This window comes from Jaculus jaculus, chromosome 18, assembly GCF_020740685.1.
Source record: "Jaculus jaculus isolate mJacJac1 chromosome 18, mJacJac1.mat.Y.cur, whole genome shotgun sequence".
In the NCBI taxonomy this organism is placed as follows: Eukaryota; Metazoa; Chordata; class Mammalia; order Rodentia; family Dipodidae; genus Jaculus; species Jaculus jaculus.
This window is the reverse complement of record NC_059119.1, coordinates 3971917-3990017: the sequence shown is the minus strand read 5'-3', so window position 1 is coordinate 3990017 and position 18101 is coordinate 3971917. Positions and strand designations below refer to the sequence as shown.

The window sequence follows — 18101 nt, the reverse complement described above, 5'->3', positions numbered from 1 at the left end:
CTCAGTTTGACTTGTTATTGAAAAGGGCTTTGATTTTAAATGAATACCCTTAGAAAAATCAAAACCCATTTAAACCAATATATATGTACATATTCACTATGCTCATAACCATATTCCCTTCAGAGGTAGATTGTTCCAACAATTTAAATACTATTTAGCATCTTCCCTTCCCATGAAAGGATTTACTTTTACCACATTCAAGTGGACTGTCCTGCTGTCTTTGTGACTTGAAAATAAAATTGCAGTTTTCTCAACTATAGGAAATATTTATAAGCAATTCTCCATAAACCACTGGGAGATTTCAGTGCATTTTATACATGAGACCACCACACTTCTGCGATTTCCCTTTCTCTCTTCATTGTGCTAACTGGAACTACTCATAAACCATATTAAGAATGAACTCAACATGAATAACATTTTCCTGCAATTGTACCCCAGAGAGGTAAAAAGCAGCATATTTTATTCCCCTTATGGTCGTGATCTACGTGCCCACAATCCAAAAGCATCAAAAATTCATTCCTTTTTCTTATTGCACAGTGACTGTGTGAAGAGCTAGATAGTGTCCTAGTCTGTAGTCTGTCATTTTAAACCAGAACCACCCATGTGTTGGTTAGGACAATCACAGAATGCCCGCACTGCCAGCTAGCACTGGCAAGGTTCTCTTCCTCACCACAACGCGGCTGTCTCTTTTCAACAAACAGGCAGTAGATCCCCCAGAATCAAGATAAGGAATGTGTTATTGACACCGTCCTGGCTTTGCCCTCAGAGGTATATCTTGTGATAGATAATCGAAAAGAGATGTCGAAGGGTAGGAAATCATGAGCCTACGCTGAGTTAAGAGCTTCGTCTGTATTTTTACATGCCATAGGAAGATCTTCGACATTTGTCACCTCTAAATCAGACCAGTTACTAACTGAAAGCTAAGATCAATACCAAAGAAATGTAAAGTGGTCTTTTTTTTTTATCCCCTTGGCCTGTGGGGGCATGGATGCTCAGTTATCCCATCCGACTTCAACTGTGTACTTCATGAAATGAAAGCTTTGAAACCTCAGTACCCCCCACAAGAAGACCTCTCTCATATTATATACATACATATATATATATATATATATATATATATATATATATATATATATATATACACATACATGTATATATGTATATATATATGTACATGTATGTATATATATATATATAGTAAATTTTCAAACATCCTGCCTGAACTAAGGTGGTATCTTTATTCAAATTGACGAAACTCATTCCATAAAATCTCTGGAGATGTAGTGTGTTCTCTGAGTGATATATTCTAATCATAACACTAATCTGTAAATAACGTTTTCTTTGACCAGTGAAGCCTTTTGGTTTACCGGTCAGTAGCTGTATTCAAAACTTATGTATGTTCAAATTCTTGCTTACTTTCACCCTGTATGTCTGAGCTCCTGCTTGAGGTTGTTAATAACCCGTGACACCAGTCTTCCCCCCGTGCGCCGCAGAAGCATGTGGAGTTTGCAACTTTTTCTACAGAGCATGTGTGTACTATGGAAAGCACCCCAAGTGTGTGGCTAACCTCTATGCAACATTCTTTAGGGAGAGGAAGCAAAACACATTCCTGGCGAGTCTGTCACAGAGGAACAGTTCACTGATGACGAAGGACACCTCATCATCAGAAAAGTAATCACTGTTTCATGCTTCTCTTGATTTAAGCGCACTGCTTAACACACCGCCGTTCCTATGCTGTGGTGCCGCCTCTCGACACAGACAAGTCTCCACTTTTCACTGTTGCTTTCTACAGATCACTCGGACAGTAATAAGACGGATTGGCCCGCAGGAGAGCAAACAGGATGCAGGGGTAACGTAGGGGTGACCCAGGAGAACGCAGAGGGTGGAAGTTCTGTATGCTCCCTGGAAGTCTGCTAACAAACCAGCCCCTGCTGTGTGGCAGCTTGGAACGCTGTGATTGCTGCTTTGATCGGGATCCAGTCACATCACATTCTTGCTATCTCTAGAATGGGCACAGAGATGAGTTGTTGGCAGTGGGCAGTTTGAGGGAGAAAGAGAAGCTAGAATCCCCACCAGCAGGACAGTGCGAAGCTTGGTTTTTGGCTGAGTGCCCGCGTGGGACTCTGAGGAAGGGCACATTAGGATGGCAGAAAGCTCAGCTGACAATTGTCATGTGAGGTCTCTATGATTTCCCAGGACAGGAGTAGAGAAGTCTTAACTCATTGTCACCTGAGGAGGGTCCCTGCTTTGTGCTGCTGTGCACCCAGCACATGTTTCCCTCCATGAGTCCTTGTCTCTCAAAGACGACACAGTTGCTTCACTTTGATGTTTCCTATTTAAAAATACAAACTTCAGGACACTATGTTTTCCTAAGAAAAGAGTTGGGGCTGGAGAAATGGCTCAGTGCATAGGTGTTTGCTACACAAGCATGAAGACCTGAGACTGCATGAGTCCAATTCCCAGAACCCACATAAAAAGCTGGGTGTGGGCTGGAGGGATGGCTTAGCGGTTAAGGCGCTTGCCTGCAAAGCCAAAGGACCTTGGTTTGATTCCCCAGGACCCACGTTAGCCAGATGCACAAGGGGGAACACGCATCTGGAGTTCATTTGCAGTGGCTGGAGGCCCTGGCGCACCCATTCTCTGTCTCAAATAAATAAAAAACATTTTTTTAAAGCTGGGTGTGGAGAATGAATGAATGGAGGAGGCCACCAAGTGGCCTCCTTCCTACTAAACACACAGAAACAAAAATTTCTCAGGAACCTGGTCAGAAAGGGCACCTGTGTCTCCCATGACAAAAAGTGTTCAGGGAAAAGAGCTCTTCTGTGTGGGAGGTTGTTGCTATCAAGGGCCAGGAATAAAAGCACAGTGTTGGTAACTTCAGTAATTTGAAGAAGAAAGCAGTATGGCCATAAGACCTAGTGGTCGACCTGAAGTTCCTGTCTCTAGCCTACACCACAGTGGGAGAGGTTCTGCTGGCTTAGTCAAAAGTTATGATTAACTTTGCCAATATCAGTGATGGCTTCTCTTACCTTAACTGTATGCAATGGGCAGGCTGCTCTTTATTTTTTGAGATAGAGTCTATAGTCCATGCTAACTTTGAACTTGCTGTGTAGTCGAAGATGACCTTGAGCTTCTGGTCCTCCTGTCTTCACATCCCAAGTGCTGAGATTACAGGTGTGCCTCGCTGTGCTGGGGACGGACCCCAAGGCTCTGTGCATGCCCGGCCTGTACTCTCCCAACTGAAATGCATTCCCAGCCCCTCTCTCCCTTGGTTAAGTCACTAACCAGATGAATTGTTGTGAAGTGTGGTTATGTTCATTTGAAGGTGCCCTCGCTTGCCTTAGCGATGCTCAACTGTGTGGTTAAACCAAATAGGTCATCTGAATTTGGCTAAGGAAGGCGACTAAGTGCTCTTAACCATTTTCCTCTTGTAATCCAGCCTCCAGTGACCAGATGAGGAACTATTTTAAACCTTCTACCATGAAATCATAATGTGTACATTCCTTCTAAAGCAGGGAGAAGGCTACAAGACGAAGACGAAGAAAGAAATCCGGCATGTGGAAAAGAAGAACCACTCCCAACAGTGACGGTCAGTCAAGGTGAGAAGTGTCCCCAGTGGGACTTCTATTCCTGTGACTCTTCTCCGTTTCCCTAAATAAGTGATGAAAGCATCGCTTTCTCTTTCTCGCTGAATTCCTACCTTGAAATATGCAGCATGAACCTATCCCTGGTCTAATGTTCATGAACACAGAACCGAATCCACATTAAAGTTTACATGCATATAAACAGTGCCGTGTGCTCCAGCCTCCAGGGTCACTAGGACACTCTGTAGTGGCATACAGCCTAAATGTGCTGGGAGCCAGCCTTTGCCCTTCTAGCTGAACAGCATCTGAGCATGTGGTTTTGTCCAAAGGAGAGCTATGGCCAAATTTAAATGAAATGAGTGAAAGTCCATATGCTGACAACCAAAACTGCTTTTGTTTAAGTTAGGTATAAACAAAGATCAGTTATGAAACATTGTCTGGACTTTCCTACAATGTTTTTATGAATCCCACACTGCACTTTTCCATATAGGTGCCTTTAGGAACCCAGTTGGGATGAGAAAACAATTTTGAGAAGTAATCTGTGAGGGACAGAAGCCTTTGCTTAAGACCGCTCACCTCTGAGCCCATGGCCAAAGTTAACAGTGAACATTGAAGACGTCTGATCTGCTGCCCCTACACACAAAGAGCTCTGGCTTTTGAATCCTGAGATAATACATCTCTTCTTATTACCTCTAAAGGCCCAGGTTTTTTTGTTTGTTTGTTTGTTTTTGTTTGTGCTTTGGTTTTTCGAGGTAGGATTTCACTCTAGTCCAGGCTGACCTGGAATTCAGTATGTCCTCTCACGGTGACCTTAAACTCACAATGATCCTCCTACCTCTGTTTCCCAAGTGCTGGGATTAAAGGCATGCACGGCCATGCCTGGAAATTTTGTTTTCTTTTTTTGAGACACGATCTCATGTAGCTCAAGGCGACCTCAAATGGCTGTATATCCAAAGATGACCTTAAACTGCTGCCACCAGGATGACAGGCATGTACCACTGTGCCTGGCTTATGTGATGCTGGGCAAACACTTTACCAGCTGAGCATTATCCCAAGCCAGCAAGGGTGGCATATAATTCTCACTACTCACTCCCCAGTTGGGTAAGAGAAAAGAAGCAGGCTTGTTGGTAATCCCAGTGCTCTGGATTCTGAGGCAGGAGAATTACAAGTTTGAGAGAAGGTGGGAGAAAGTAAGTGTTGCAGTCAAGTTCACATTGCTGGTAAAAATCACCCAACCAAGAGCAGTTTGGGGGGGAGGGGGGAAAAAGAAGTCTATTTTGGCTTACAGGCTCAACTAGGAAGCTCCATGATGGCAGGGAAAACGATGGCATGAACAGAGGGTGGACATCACCCCCAGGCCAATGTCAGGTGGACAAGGACAACAGGAGAGTGTGCACAACACTGGCATGGGGAAACTGGCTATAACACCCATAAGCCTGCCACCAACAATGCATCACCTCCAGGAGGCTTCAATTTCCAATTGCCATCAGCTGGTGAACCTAGCATCCAGAACACCTAAGTTTGGTGGTGGGGGTGGGGAGGAACACCTGAATCAAACCACTACAGGGAGGAAAAGAGGGAGAAAGCATATGAATCCAAGGGGGTCACTAAGACTACCACGGATGCCAGCTTTGGAATCAAGAGTTATCAACAAGTTTGCTTTTACTGGGTAAGAAGGGCATACGATGGCATAGCAGAGTCCTGAGCGAGCCCACTGCTCCGTGTGCCTGCTGCTGAGCCCAGCTTAGTGACCTCAGTGACATAGATTCATACAGTGTCCATCACGTGTTTTCTTTCCAGCTTCAGCAAGACCCTACACATTGCCCATCTCAGTCAATCATAGACTCAGGTTCCCAGTCCACTGAACCATGAGAGTTACTTTTCTCCAAGCACATGTCTGATGACTGATGACTGGCTCAGTAAATCACCACCTTGTTAAGTAGTTGTCAAAGGAAAGCATTTAAGTAGACGAGTTCACATGAATATAAAGTAGCTTCAACATCGAGCAAACTTAGTATGTCCACTGGAAAGAGTTGACTTAAGATCACAAGCCCAATTTCCTCCCTGGTGGTAGTTACTGTCTATAAGTAAACTTAGGACACAAATTGCAGAAATGCTGCCTGGAGTTCCAAGACCTAAAATGTATGGTCTGAAAAGGCCATTTGCTAACATATGGATGGGTTGCCTAGTACTACTGGCTGTCTAGAAACTTAGGGCCGAGGTGGGGGGGGGGGCATGGTTTAATGACGCTCCAGCCATCCACAAAAGGTGCTGTAAGCATCTATCTGGTTTTCAGTTTGCGGTGGCAAGAGACCCCAGCATATGCATGTGCAAATAAAAATCTAGGCTGGAGAGATGTCTCAGTGGTGAAGGTGCTTGCCTGCAAAACCTAAGGACCTGAGTTTGATTCTCCAGTACCCACTTAAAGCCAGATGCACATGACGGTGCATGCATCTGGAGTTCATTTGCAGTGGCTAGAGGCCCTGGTGTGCCCATTCTCTAATAAGTAAAAATCTATGTAATAGCTAAGCAGGCAGAATTCAGCCAAATCTCACTAAGTCTCAGAGAGTGACATTTCATGTGTATTTTCCCCTTTTAGGGCCAGTTGACTTTTGAGCTGTGTGACCCCTGCTTTCCTTTGACAGAGAGCCATAGTCTTCCAGATTGTAAGGGAGAAAGGCAATGACTTGAGTATGTGCTGATTTGGAGCTTATGAGGTGGTTTAATTTTTTATATTATGCAATTTATCAAATGAGTATTGAGATAGCCAGCTTGTAGCCTTTAATAGACAAGGATACAAAGGCTCAAAGAGACCGGATGATATGTGTGCTGTCACACAGGCCTGTGAGGGGTGGAGCTCCCACTGGGATGCAGCATTACTGATACTCAGAAAAGGGCTGTTCTTGCTGTGCTCAGCTCCGTCCAAAACGCTTCACGTGCCATAGTCATCTCCCACTGAACACCTACGCTTTGCCAAGCACAGGACACAACCTTTACATTACCTGATGACAATTTTGCCAGAACACTGCTCTACTGCATTTGTAAAAGTGGAGAAACTGAGGCTTAAAAGCTAGATGATCCACCTGAAGTTCTACTGCCAAGAAGCAAAAGAATTTAGACCCAGGTAGAAACTGCTCAGTTCCAAGACTTTCTTTTCAGCCACTGGTTACCACATGCTATTTTAAATGAAATGAATATACAAAGGCAAACCAGCAAATTTCTTAACACTCAGTGAAAACATTCAGGGTTTTTGTTTTTCCTCTTTTAAAAAAAGACTTAATTTTTGAAGTACCCTTAGCCTTACTTCAAATGCCATTAAGAGACCAAGTGAGGTCATGGCAAGGTAGGTTCCTCAGAGCAACACCACGATGAAGACTCCCAAGAGGAAATGTTCAAGCCTTCTCTTAACCTAACGCAGCAGTTCATTTCATATGTACTCAACCCTTTGCCTGGCACAGACTGGCCATGTTTATATGTACAACAGTGAAGGAAAGATGCAGGAAATGTGGTTTAAAGTCCAGGATCCAGTGAAAGAAATGTGAACACATTTAAACTTACAGGTAAAGAACTCCTGGCATTTACAGTAAGATCTTGTAGGTGGCACCAACTAAGAAAGGATGGGTGAGACCCTTGAGGTGGAAGACCTGTGTACTAAAGTCTAAGGAGATGCGGGTGAAGGAAACAGGCAGGTGTAAGGTGAAAAGAACACCGTCCGTCATGCAGGACCGCGCGGGCCGGAAGAAAGGGCTAGATTCTGTTCTATGAGGAATAGAGCCTTCAAAGGGTCTTAACCAATCCCCTGATGTGATTTTTTTCATTTTTTTTTCTTTCTTTTTTTTTTGGTTTTTCAAGGTAGGGTCTCACTCCTCACTCTGGTCCAGGCCGACCTAGAATTAACTCTGTCATCTCATGGTGGCCTTGAACTCATGGCAATCCTCCTACCTCTGCCTCCTGAGTGCTGGGATTAAAGGCGTGCACCACCACGCCCGGCTGATGTGATTTTCCTCAGATATATTATTTAAGGAATTGGTAGGGTAGCAAAAAAAAATTAGGGTAACCAGTTAGGAGGCTAGTACAACATCCTGGTTAAGTCCCAGTGATGACCTGGACTCGGAATTTTGAAGATGGGCCATACTTGATGGATGTAGCAGACAGCTCCGGGTTCGCTGAGATGAACTTGCAGACCAGGCACAGTTACAGAGGAAGGGATGTATTGAAGCTTACAGATCCAGGGGAAGTTCCATAATGGCAGAAGAAGCTGGCCTGTCTCCACAGGTCCAAGCAGAGAGAGACAGAGAAGCCACAAGCGAAAAACCAAAAGCTGGGGCTAGAGAGATGGCTTAGCAGTTAAGCTCTTGCATGTGAAGCCTAAGGACCCGGATTCGAGGCTCGATTCTCCAGGACCCACATAAGCCAGATGCACAAAGTAGCAGATGCATCTGGAGTTCATTTGCAGTGGCTGGAGGTCCTGATGAGCCCATTCTCTCTCTCAAATACATAAATAAAAATAAACAACAAAAGCCACACTGCACAGCACACTTTGCATATCTTTAGATTGGAATTTCAAACACACCACCACACCTTAAAACCCGCCCAGTGACACTGCCACCAGCTAGGTAGTTACAGATGGCCTTCTATTCAAACTACCACAGTGGATTAGCTATGGGGAAGGGTATAGAAGGAAGATTGGGAAGCAGTCACAGAAGTTAATGGAAGAGTCAGTGGAAAAGCATTTGAATGCAAGGTTCTCAGTTCTATGACACTGGGTGAGAGAAGGAAAGAGCAGATCTGAGAACTACCTTAATATATAATGATTGGATTAATTCTAAGCAGAGTAAAGGGGAGGTGAGAGTGATGGTGTCAGGGTTTCTTGTTTATATGGAATCAGTAATAAAAACGTAGACCTTAAGACCACAAGGAGGAACTTAGGAGTGTGGTGAGGGGTGAACTTGGGTCTGTAGACACTGTGTCAGTGCCCCGCCCTGACAATAGTCAGCAGTGCGAAGCAGAAACTGTTCTAGGCTAGAGAGCTCAGTGTGACCCACGGGGTGAGGGTGAGAGATAAAGTGGGCTGGGGCTGGGGGGTGGGAGACCCGAGCACTTCACTAGCTCCTTGAGTTCAGCCAGGTTACTTCTGCAGCTTGATTACCTTGCCTGTTACCTCAGTAGAGCAGAGAGCAGCCTTGGAAAGAGGGGCAGATGAATAATAACCCACTATAGGAGGATAATGATAGTAGCACGTTTCAAGCCATTTTGAACTAAGTGTGTAAATCCATGGAAATTGCTTAATAACAGTGTCTGCCAAGCCCATAGCCACCACTTCACAAGGATGAGCTGTTACAAAAGTATTAAGAAAACTAGAGAACCAAGAACGTAGCCTCACCAAGCCTGCTTTATGGAGTCTGGGGACAGTGGCAGGCACCGAGGATGGCTGGTGCGACGGAAGAAGGCCCAGCAGCAGTGCCCCATAAGCCCTCCTCAGTCAGCCCCTAATCACCTGATGTCACCAGTCAAATGGATGCCAGCACCTGCTGCCTAAGGAATGAAGCAGGGACAATGACAGGTCTGGAGTGGGTCAGCCTCCATCGCCCAGTTCGGCCTCGAGGTCAGAGTTGTGGCTTGGCTGGACTCACTTCATTCTCTACCCAGCACCCTGCCCTCAGGGGTATTTTCCCAGAATTCATTTGGAGTACTTATTTTGTATTTTTCTTGTCCATGGGGAGCCAGAAGTGAGGTTAGGTGGCTTTGGCTCCTGCACTTGCTCTCCATCTTACTGTAGGCACAGTAGAGAATATAGTACCTTACTGTTACAAAGCGAATTAACTTGTTGCTAATAAGTGTCTAGCACATAATAAGCATTGAATAAAAGCAAATTATATTTCTTTCACTTTCAAAATATGAATCAACATTATCTCCTTTTTCTTACTGACCCTATAACCTCAGCTCTATTTTAGTCACTACAAAAGAACAGACTCATACATCTACTAAACTGAGTTGAAGAGCAAATGTATTCTGAATTAGGAATTGTGTTTAAACTAAGTTTTAAGCCTGATGTGGTGCATGCGTGTAAACCCAGCACTCATGAGTTCAAGGCCAGCTGTGGCTACATTGAGACCTTGTCAAAAAAAAAAAAAAACACTATAGTTTATTATACAGCTTCTTCTCATAGCTTCTTATAATAGTTTTACAAAAAGAAATTTTTGTGCCAAAACTTCTGTAGCCATATAGAGAAAAGGGAAAAGTAGCATGGGTAGAGAGAGAAAGGAAAACTGAAGAATTGTGTGTGTCCAAGGGGATAGCGCTTGAGAAAGCTGTCCTTAAGCCGTTTGCATGGACAACGGAGGTGCCTCCGTCTCTAGGTGTGCTGTCTGCGCTGTCAAGAAAACCATATTGGAAATAAGCTCACAGAATAGAGAGAATCAGATACATGACGCTTGCCGGAGGAAATTCTAAGAACATGTAAACTCTTTAGGAAAACCACGGGGAGTTGTCAAAGGTCATGCAGTCAACGTCCTCACAGGAAGGTCTGTGGACCAACAGAATGCGCGTCACCTGGGAGACTGAGAAATGCCGAATGACCAGGTTACCCTTGAGCTGCCTGACCAGACTTTACCCGTGAAGGTCACCTCAGGTGACACATTAAACTGAGACTCAATCCTACAGGACACCATGGACTCACAAGTTTGGTTCAACACTGGACTCATCTGAATTTTTTTTTTCTGTCTTCTTTTTTTCTTTAAACTCTTTCTTCATCCCAAGAAATTCTAAACGAGCTCATGTGGGATGTGGCTGGACAGTGAGACTCACTGAATTTTCCCAGGCAATCCTATTGTACATCCAAGGTTGAGATAGGGAAACACAGCTTTTCAGTAGAGGAGGATGGAATGCAAGCTCTGAGATAAGCAATGGGCTGGGCTGCAGAGTGCTGGAGATGTTCGGTGCTGAAACTCCAGAAGTGCCTGCCTGGGTCTAGAAGAGGCAAGTTATCTTCTACACCTGAGCATGTGCCCAACCTGAAGACATGCTCTATAAGTAATTAGCTGAAGTGTCAACTGCCATGAAAATCTACTTCATTGCTATCTTTCTGCATTTCAAAATGTTTCTGAAAACAACAATAAATGAGTGTAAAATTCTTAGAATGACTGAGTTCCTCCTACCCTTGGATTTGAAAGGCAGAGCAAGCCTAAAGATAGACATTTACACAAAGCAGTCTATCTAATGGCCGTTATCTAAACCACAGAAGGGAGACAAGTCCAGATTCTAGCTTGAAAGGCCATCTTGATGGGTTCTATTACCCCACCCTATCAGGTGGTGCGCTCATCACAGTTTACACAAAGTGTCAATGTTTTGTAACAAACAGTGTCTTAGCCAAGGTCCCCATGCTGTTTTTGTGACATTGGACTTGGTATAAAGTCTTATCCCCCAAATGGTCTTCCTGAACCCATGTGGTTGGGACCCACACACTCCGGTTACCTGAGAACAAAACTTGAAAGGATAGCTACTGCTTTGAAACAAATCTTTAAAAAATATACAAAACTACCCATATGTAAATGGGTACAATTAACAGCATTTTAAAAATTGTAGAAATACACCCACTATCTCTAGAAAGATAATGTTGGCTTATATTGAGATAAGGAGAGAAAAGCCTTGTTTCTAAATACAAAATTAATTTGGGAAATTAGATTGGTCCCACATTATAATAATCTCACATTTATATAAGTTTACTGAAACATCTCAAACACTGTAATAGTATGAGTGGCTAACTGAAAAATTATGTGTGAGTTAAGTGGAAAAACAGAAAATTTAGTGTGCTACTGAGCAGGCTCCCCAAGAAAAGAGGCTCGGAAAGCAGGTGACATTATCCAGGGCCTAAGCAGCCTGGAGCCAGGAAGATTAGGATTCAGTGGTAGAAATCGAGGTGAGAAAATCCTGATCTTTAGGGGTTGCCTTCCCTCTGTAATGTGATCTACTCAAATGAGTCACTTTCCTTCCAGAGAAGAAGGGAAGTGTTGAAACCATCCGAGAAGGAATAGGTACTTGGGTGTTCTTGGCTGCGAGAACGTGACCCACGGCAGGGAGGTCAGCAGTGATTCCAAAACAGAAAAAGGAAGCCCAGCCCCATGGCGGGAGACAGAGGAAGGGCTGTTCTCCCGTGTTGACACAGCCTGGGTGTCCCAGGTGATCCATCCAGAGAGAAAGAACCTTGTCTGAGTAAACAGCCTCAAGGTCACTAGGACACTGTTGCTCCCAACAGAAGCCAAATTCTAGATTTTCCTTGATCTGCAGGAACTTGTTTGTGTGTGGCTTATGCATAAGCGAACGGGTTTTTGTTTCCAAGACTTGGAAGTGTGCTTCTATGCTGCCTGTACCACTACATGCCAGTAAATAAATAAATCTTGGAGGGGGATGTTCTTATCTTACTCGGAATTTCTGTAAAGGCCGTCTTCCATTTTGTTCTCTGGCTGGCATTGTAGTCTGTCAGCATTTCACTCTGAAAGAGCAGTAAGGGCTCTATGTAGGAAGAACCTTGTTTTATGGGGAAGGGTTCATACCACGCACAGCACTGCACAAAAAGACTCGAAGAAGAAAGATTGGCTATCAAAAAAGGACATTTGCCGAAGAACCTCTATAGAAAAGCTCATGTCAAATTAATTTGACATCAGCTGGAGAAATTTTTTGCAATGGTATAAGTTACTCTTTAATTTGTAATTTCATAGTGATGAAATCCTTTCCCTTCTTAAAAGATTAGACGGGTTTTAAAGGGCCAGAGAATTATAAGCCTTATAGAAATGTCTCAATCACTTCATCAGGGGCCACAGGCCTGGCCCAAGTTGTCAATGAAAGCCTTTAATAATGATGGTAATCTCAATGAGAACTTCTCTTACCTGAGGCATCTTATAGGTGACAGGGGTCACAGGGTCACCTGGATAAAGTCAAGGCCAGGATCCCCATTATTAGCTAATAGAGGGCTCTTACTCTCTGAGGCTTTTGTGTTGAACAGCAAGGATGGCAGGGGCAAGTTCTCTTTGAAAGATAGTCAATAACTCAGAATGAAAACTAACTCGACTATCTCTCTTCCCGCAGGATCACACATTTTTTACTGCCAGTATTGAGAACTTGGTGGAAGGCGCATCAGCAAGAAGCAAAAGACGCACCGAGCGGGCATATTAGCTGCTTCCACACATTAATGGCATGATTTTTTTTTATGCAAAAGACAAAATGGAAAAAGAAAACCACTCACATTTTAATTTAGCATGAGCCAATTTACAGAGCATGGAAATCCACTCTCATTTCCGGGACTGGCGCGTGTGCAATTAGCAATGCAGTGTATATACAAGAAGCCATGCTGTTAACAGTTGATCTCCAGTAATTTGGTGTCATTTACCAGAGGAAGACATTCCTGCCGCCAGAAGGGACGGAAGACGACGGAATGATCAAACCACCAAGAAACACTAAAATTACTAAATCCACACAACAGCTCGCCTTATTTTTCTTGGACCCAAACTGTCAGGGTATAAACACTCTTTGTTTCTTTTTTAAAACATCGATAGTTTTGCTGTAAATAACACTGTATAAATTCTAACAGAAAAAAAAAAAAAATAGAGTAAATGTTGATGAAGCCCTGCCTCTTAGAACCCAAACAATACTGCAACTGCATCTACCGGAATAGGGGTCTCAAGTGACTCCACCTAGAAGAGGAGGAATGGGCTCTGGGCGGGAGGGGGGTACTCTTCACGGATTCTTGTATATTAGCAATTATAATAATGTTTGTACATGCAAAACAGCTAGCTTGATTTTAAAAACACCAATCTTTAAAATCTGCTGCAAATTTAAATAATTCCCAAAATGAGGAATTCTGTAGTTCTGTGAAAAAAAAAAAAGTTTTTTTCCTTCAGAATACTAATATTTTGATGCATGGGTATCACCTTATTTTGACTAAATCTTTTCCAATTTTGCAAACACGACAGTACACTGCGAAAAAGATTTTATCTGTCAACACAAAGCCCTTCATCTAATATTTGTTGCTATTGCCAATTTTTCAATGAAATGACCTAAAATGGAAAAAAAAAAATTCTATACAGTAGCTGCTTTAGGGGGTGGGGGCGCTGTTAGTGCTTAAAACGGGGGATGCTTGCCACTGTAGAGGTGGACGGCCCTGGTCGTGGGTATTTAAAATGACTGAACGAAATCCTTAGCTCAGTAGAATGGCGACGCGCTGTAAAAATATCGTTATCGTGTACTGGCTGTGAGACATAGACACCTGTCAGTACGCCAATCATTTGTAACCCTTCTAGCTAGCAGTGTCATCTTAGGTTAATAAGGCTGCTGTGTTTTAAAGGGCATTTTGATTTGGGTTTTGGTGAGATTCATTAATTTTTGTTATTCACATAAAATCGACACTCATTGACACCTACATCTAATGACATATGTATGGAAAAAAAGAGACACTGGATGACCTAGTCAATTATTTAAACATAAAATAAATTGTGTTAAAATCTTCACCTATCTGTGCTCTACAGTGTCCTTGTGTTAACTGGCAAAAGAAAGCCATCTAAGCCCTAGTCGCAGGGGTCAGGGCCGTACCACACTGCCTGGGATGGTCCCATTTGTGCCTTGGGTCAAGGATGGTCACTAAACGTTCAGTTCTATGAAAACGCCCACTGTGCATAAACTCTCTGCCTTTGTGAAGCGGCCAAGAATTTAAGTAACTGTTGCCCGCATGTGTTGGGGCTATTCTGGCCACATTACAAGAAGTACAGTGTAGCTTGCCTCTCAGGTTGCACCCAGCCTACAACTGCTTTCAGCCATAAAACATGCATTTGTTGTGAGTGTGTACAAGTTTCAGTTGTCACCCTAGCTGTCCACTTTATTTTCCTTTTCTGTTTTTGTCGTGAGATTGTACCTAGAGCCTTACACATGCTAAGCAAGCACTCTGCCACCGAAGTCCCCTGCTCCAGCTTCCCAAATGACTGGATGTCCAGTCCGGGGCGACAAGGCCCAGCTTGACATCTCTTGAAAAAAAAAACAACAGCTGTCAATAAGAGGCATGACTTCTTCCACAAGACCTGCTGGGACCACATTGTCCCTGCTGTCACCAGCCAGATGTGTAGTCTACTTAGCATGGTAGATGCTGGAATTTCAGACCCATCACTACATGATTCTGAGTGCCACAAGGGTGGATGCCGTTGTCTCTGTACCTTTTATTCTAGCAACTGCCTGGCATGGCACAGCAATGGCAGTTGTAACCATCACCATCCCTGAAATTGGAGTACCTCCTCTCATTGAACTGCATTCCATTTGCCAAGTCAGTCCTTAGGACCACTTTATGACTCAGGTACTATTTTTGATGGTATCGACCCCATAGAGAGGACCTATTTTTTTACACTGTATTTTGCATAGAGACTAAAGCTAGGCCGCACTTGCACCATACTCTAGATCAGTGAAACATCCCCATGCTTATCAGGCTAATCTTACAGTGGCAAGCTGACACCCTGAAAGGTTTAAAGTGCATATTTCTCCCAAAGTTTTTGCAAAGCCGGGACCAGAATGCAGGCGTCTTGACTTCCAGTGTGACAGCTGCCGCTTTCCGGCTCAGTCCTGGCCGGAAGGCGATTCTCCTGCGATCGCGAACAGCGCTGGTCACTTCCTAGCTAGCAAGGGGTTCTGCTTATACGCCTGAAACCCGCTCAGGTCAACGGAGGCGCTAAGCTTCAGTCAAGCCTGACTCCGTGAGTTTAACAGAAGTGTCCAAAATAAGGTTTTTATTTATATATATCATTTATATGTGTATGCATAGAATAATGAGACATGTAATATGTTCTTAATATAGTCTTGCCTGCCAGCTCACTGAAATGTACTTAACATTTCCTTTGACATTGCTGTAAAAAAAAATGAACTATGACTGAAAATTCCTGATATTTACAACTATGTTTCCTTTTGATATTCCTACCAAATTCCTAATTTTGTTCAATTACAAGGTACTACTGAACTGCCAAATGAGGGCTGAGTGCGGCTCAGGCGCTTCTTCCTGCTTCCGGCGCAGCAGCCTCCTCTGCTTTGGCATCTCACCACGCTGCCACGTTCCTTTGAGTGTCATGTTAGGGCTGTGGGAAGAGGGAAGTTCCTCTCCGTGGCAAATAAACAAAAAGAAAAGTTGTTTGCTTGCCTTTGTTATTATGAGCACCTGATTGTGTTTGGCTGTACGGCAGGGATAAGATAATTCCAGGGGTAACTCACCTCCCCAGCTCTTCCTGACAAAGCCAGCGGCCCAAACCTCTCACCTCATCTGCGTGAGTCCCTGTACATTACAAGGTACGTCATTTTCCAAGTCAGCTCTGCCCTTTTGTCATGAACTGATGAGCACATAGTTCAGAAGGAAACATTTCCAAGTTTATGTCTGAGCCGGGCTTTTTCAAAAGTTCTTTTAGCAGGCACAAGGCATGGTGTCATTATTTACATGGGTAATTGACTATATCCCAAAACAAAAAATAAGAGTGGATGGATCCTGGAATGTATTCTTGGTAATAAGCCAAATAGTTATGTATCTATTTTTTTTCTGTTTATTGATTTAGTCTTGAGGCAGGGTCTCACGTAGCCCAGGTTCACCTCAATGGCACTTTGTTGTCGAGGGTGCCTTGCCCTTTTCTTTGCGTATGTATGTCTGGTGTGCACACATGGGTGTCCATGAACATGCATGCATGTGGAGATTAGAAGTCGATGTCAGATGTCTTCCTCAATTTCCTACTTACTGAGGCAAGGTCACATGTAAGCACAGAGCTTACCCATTCGTAGAATAGCCAGCTTGGCCCAAGGATGCCTGTCTCTACCTCCTGAGCAACAAATGCTTTATCCATTCAGCCATTTCTCCAGCCTGGCCTTGAACTCTTCACCCTCCTGCCTCCACCACTACCCCCTAACACTGGGATGACAACTGTGCATGACCATGCTCGGCTTTACTTAGTGATGGGGATAGAGTCCAGGGCTTCGTGTGTGCTGGGCAAGCCCTCTTGGCTAAGAGCATTAAATGTTACAGATCACATTTTAAAAAGTCAGCATGGCTCTGCTCTGCACATCCCTTGCAGTTGTGGAGAGCCAGGTGAGTCTGTGGCAAAGACATCTGGTCCTCTTATAACTTGGGGCTTCCTGACTTAGGGTGCAATGTCCAGCGGGACTCGCTGGGGGTCCTCGGTTCAGAGAAGCTCCACAGCAGAGCTGAGATAAACGTGCTGAGATGCTTCTAAGGCCAGGGTAGGGAGTGAGGGGGACACTAAGCCATGGAGGTACACCTGAAATCAACAAATGCTAGGATCTGGTCTCTGGGGCCATCAGGGGACTCCAGGAGGGAAAAAAAAGTTATCTCCTTGCTTAATTGTCCTTCATCTTCAATGACCAGTTATCTACTATTTAACTCAAGCCATGGTCTAATTCTGAGAATCAGATGGAACGCTGACTTGCCCGCTTTTCTCACGACATCTAAATGTGACTTACTACCAGTCCTCAGATGAGACCAGACACTGGGGCGAGGGGGGGTGGGTACCGGGCAGGGACTTTGTTTCATCCTTGCGGCATCCACAGTCCAGGATCCTCCCACAACCATCTGCAGTTCTACTTTCCACAGCTTATTACTCGTGGTCTGGAAATACTAAGTGGAAAATTCTGAACATAGGCAATTCATAAGCTTCCAATAACTTAATACAGCATATGACTGGAATTTTCATGTAATTGTTAATCTCTCTCTCTCTCTCTTTTTTTTTTTCTTTCCCAAGGTAGTGTCTCACTCTAGCACAGGTTGACATGGAATTCACTATATAGTCTCAGGGTGGTCTTGAAAGCATGGCAATCCTCCTACCTCTGCTTCCAGAGTGCTGGTATTAAAGGGGTGCACCACCACGCCCACTGATTGCTAATCTCCTAACTGTGCCTAATGTGTAACTGAACATTATCATGGGTATGTATGTACAAGAAAACGCCCAGCTAGTGTGAGGGACCCACGGCAGGGGTCTGGGATAAGCACACACCTAAAATAGCATCTGACATCTTAGAAGCGCTCAGATGTATTTGCTGAGTGCATGGAGAAATGAATCAACAAATACCAGTGGCCAAGGGACAGCCCTGGGAAACGTTCCTCTTTGGTATCATTTTCGTTAGACTCAACCAAGTTGGAAAGCACAGGAAAGCATAGCTTTTGATTCTAGTGACTTCCTGGCCAAGGACTAACTTGTGTTACTGCCCTTCACCAGCCCTTTCTGCTAGTGTGACTTACTTATTAGCCAAAAAGTCCAAAATAATTGGGTGTGAGTAAACCACAGCAGTCACACTGCAGAAGCCGGCACCCTTTTACTGGCTAAGGTTACCATGCTCATCCTTCCCACGGACCACTGAGCAACCAGGCCGCCAAGAGAACGTCCATCCGAGCTCCACACTATGAAAATGGCAGCTGAGCTGCCTCCACCTTGGTGTTGCTAAAGGCAAGGTTGCTAAGGACCAGAGCATCCAGAAAGTACATCCTGGACCCTA

The 18101-nt window shown here is 44.1% G+C and overlaps 1 protein-coding gene across 10 annotated transcripts in view; it reads left to right on the top strand.

The window, feature by feature from the left end:
- Ank3 (ankyrin 3) overlaps nt 1–14090 on the top strand; it is a 312648-nt gene extending 298558 nt beyond the window's left edge. For all 10 annotated transcript variants that reach the window (XM_045137121.1, XM_045137120.1, XM_045137119.1 and 7 more), the window contains 2 exons: nt 3513–3599; nt 12669–14090. In XM_045137121.1, the coding sequence (XP_044993056.1) occupies nt 3513–3587 (75 nt within the window). In that variant the 3' untranslated portion in view covers nt 3588–3599; nt 12669–14090. The remainder of the gene's footprint in view (nt 1–3512; nt 3600–12668) is intronic.
- Nucleotides 14091–18101: the final 4011 nt, after the last annotated feature.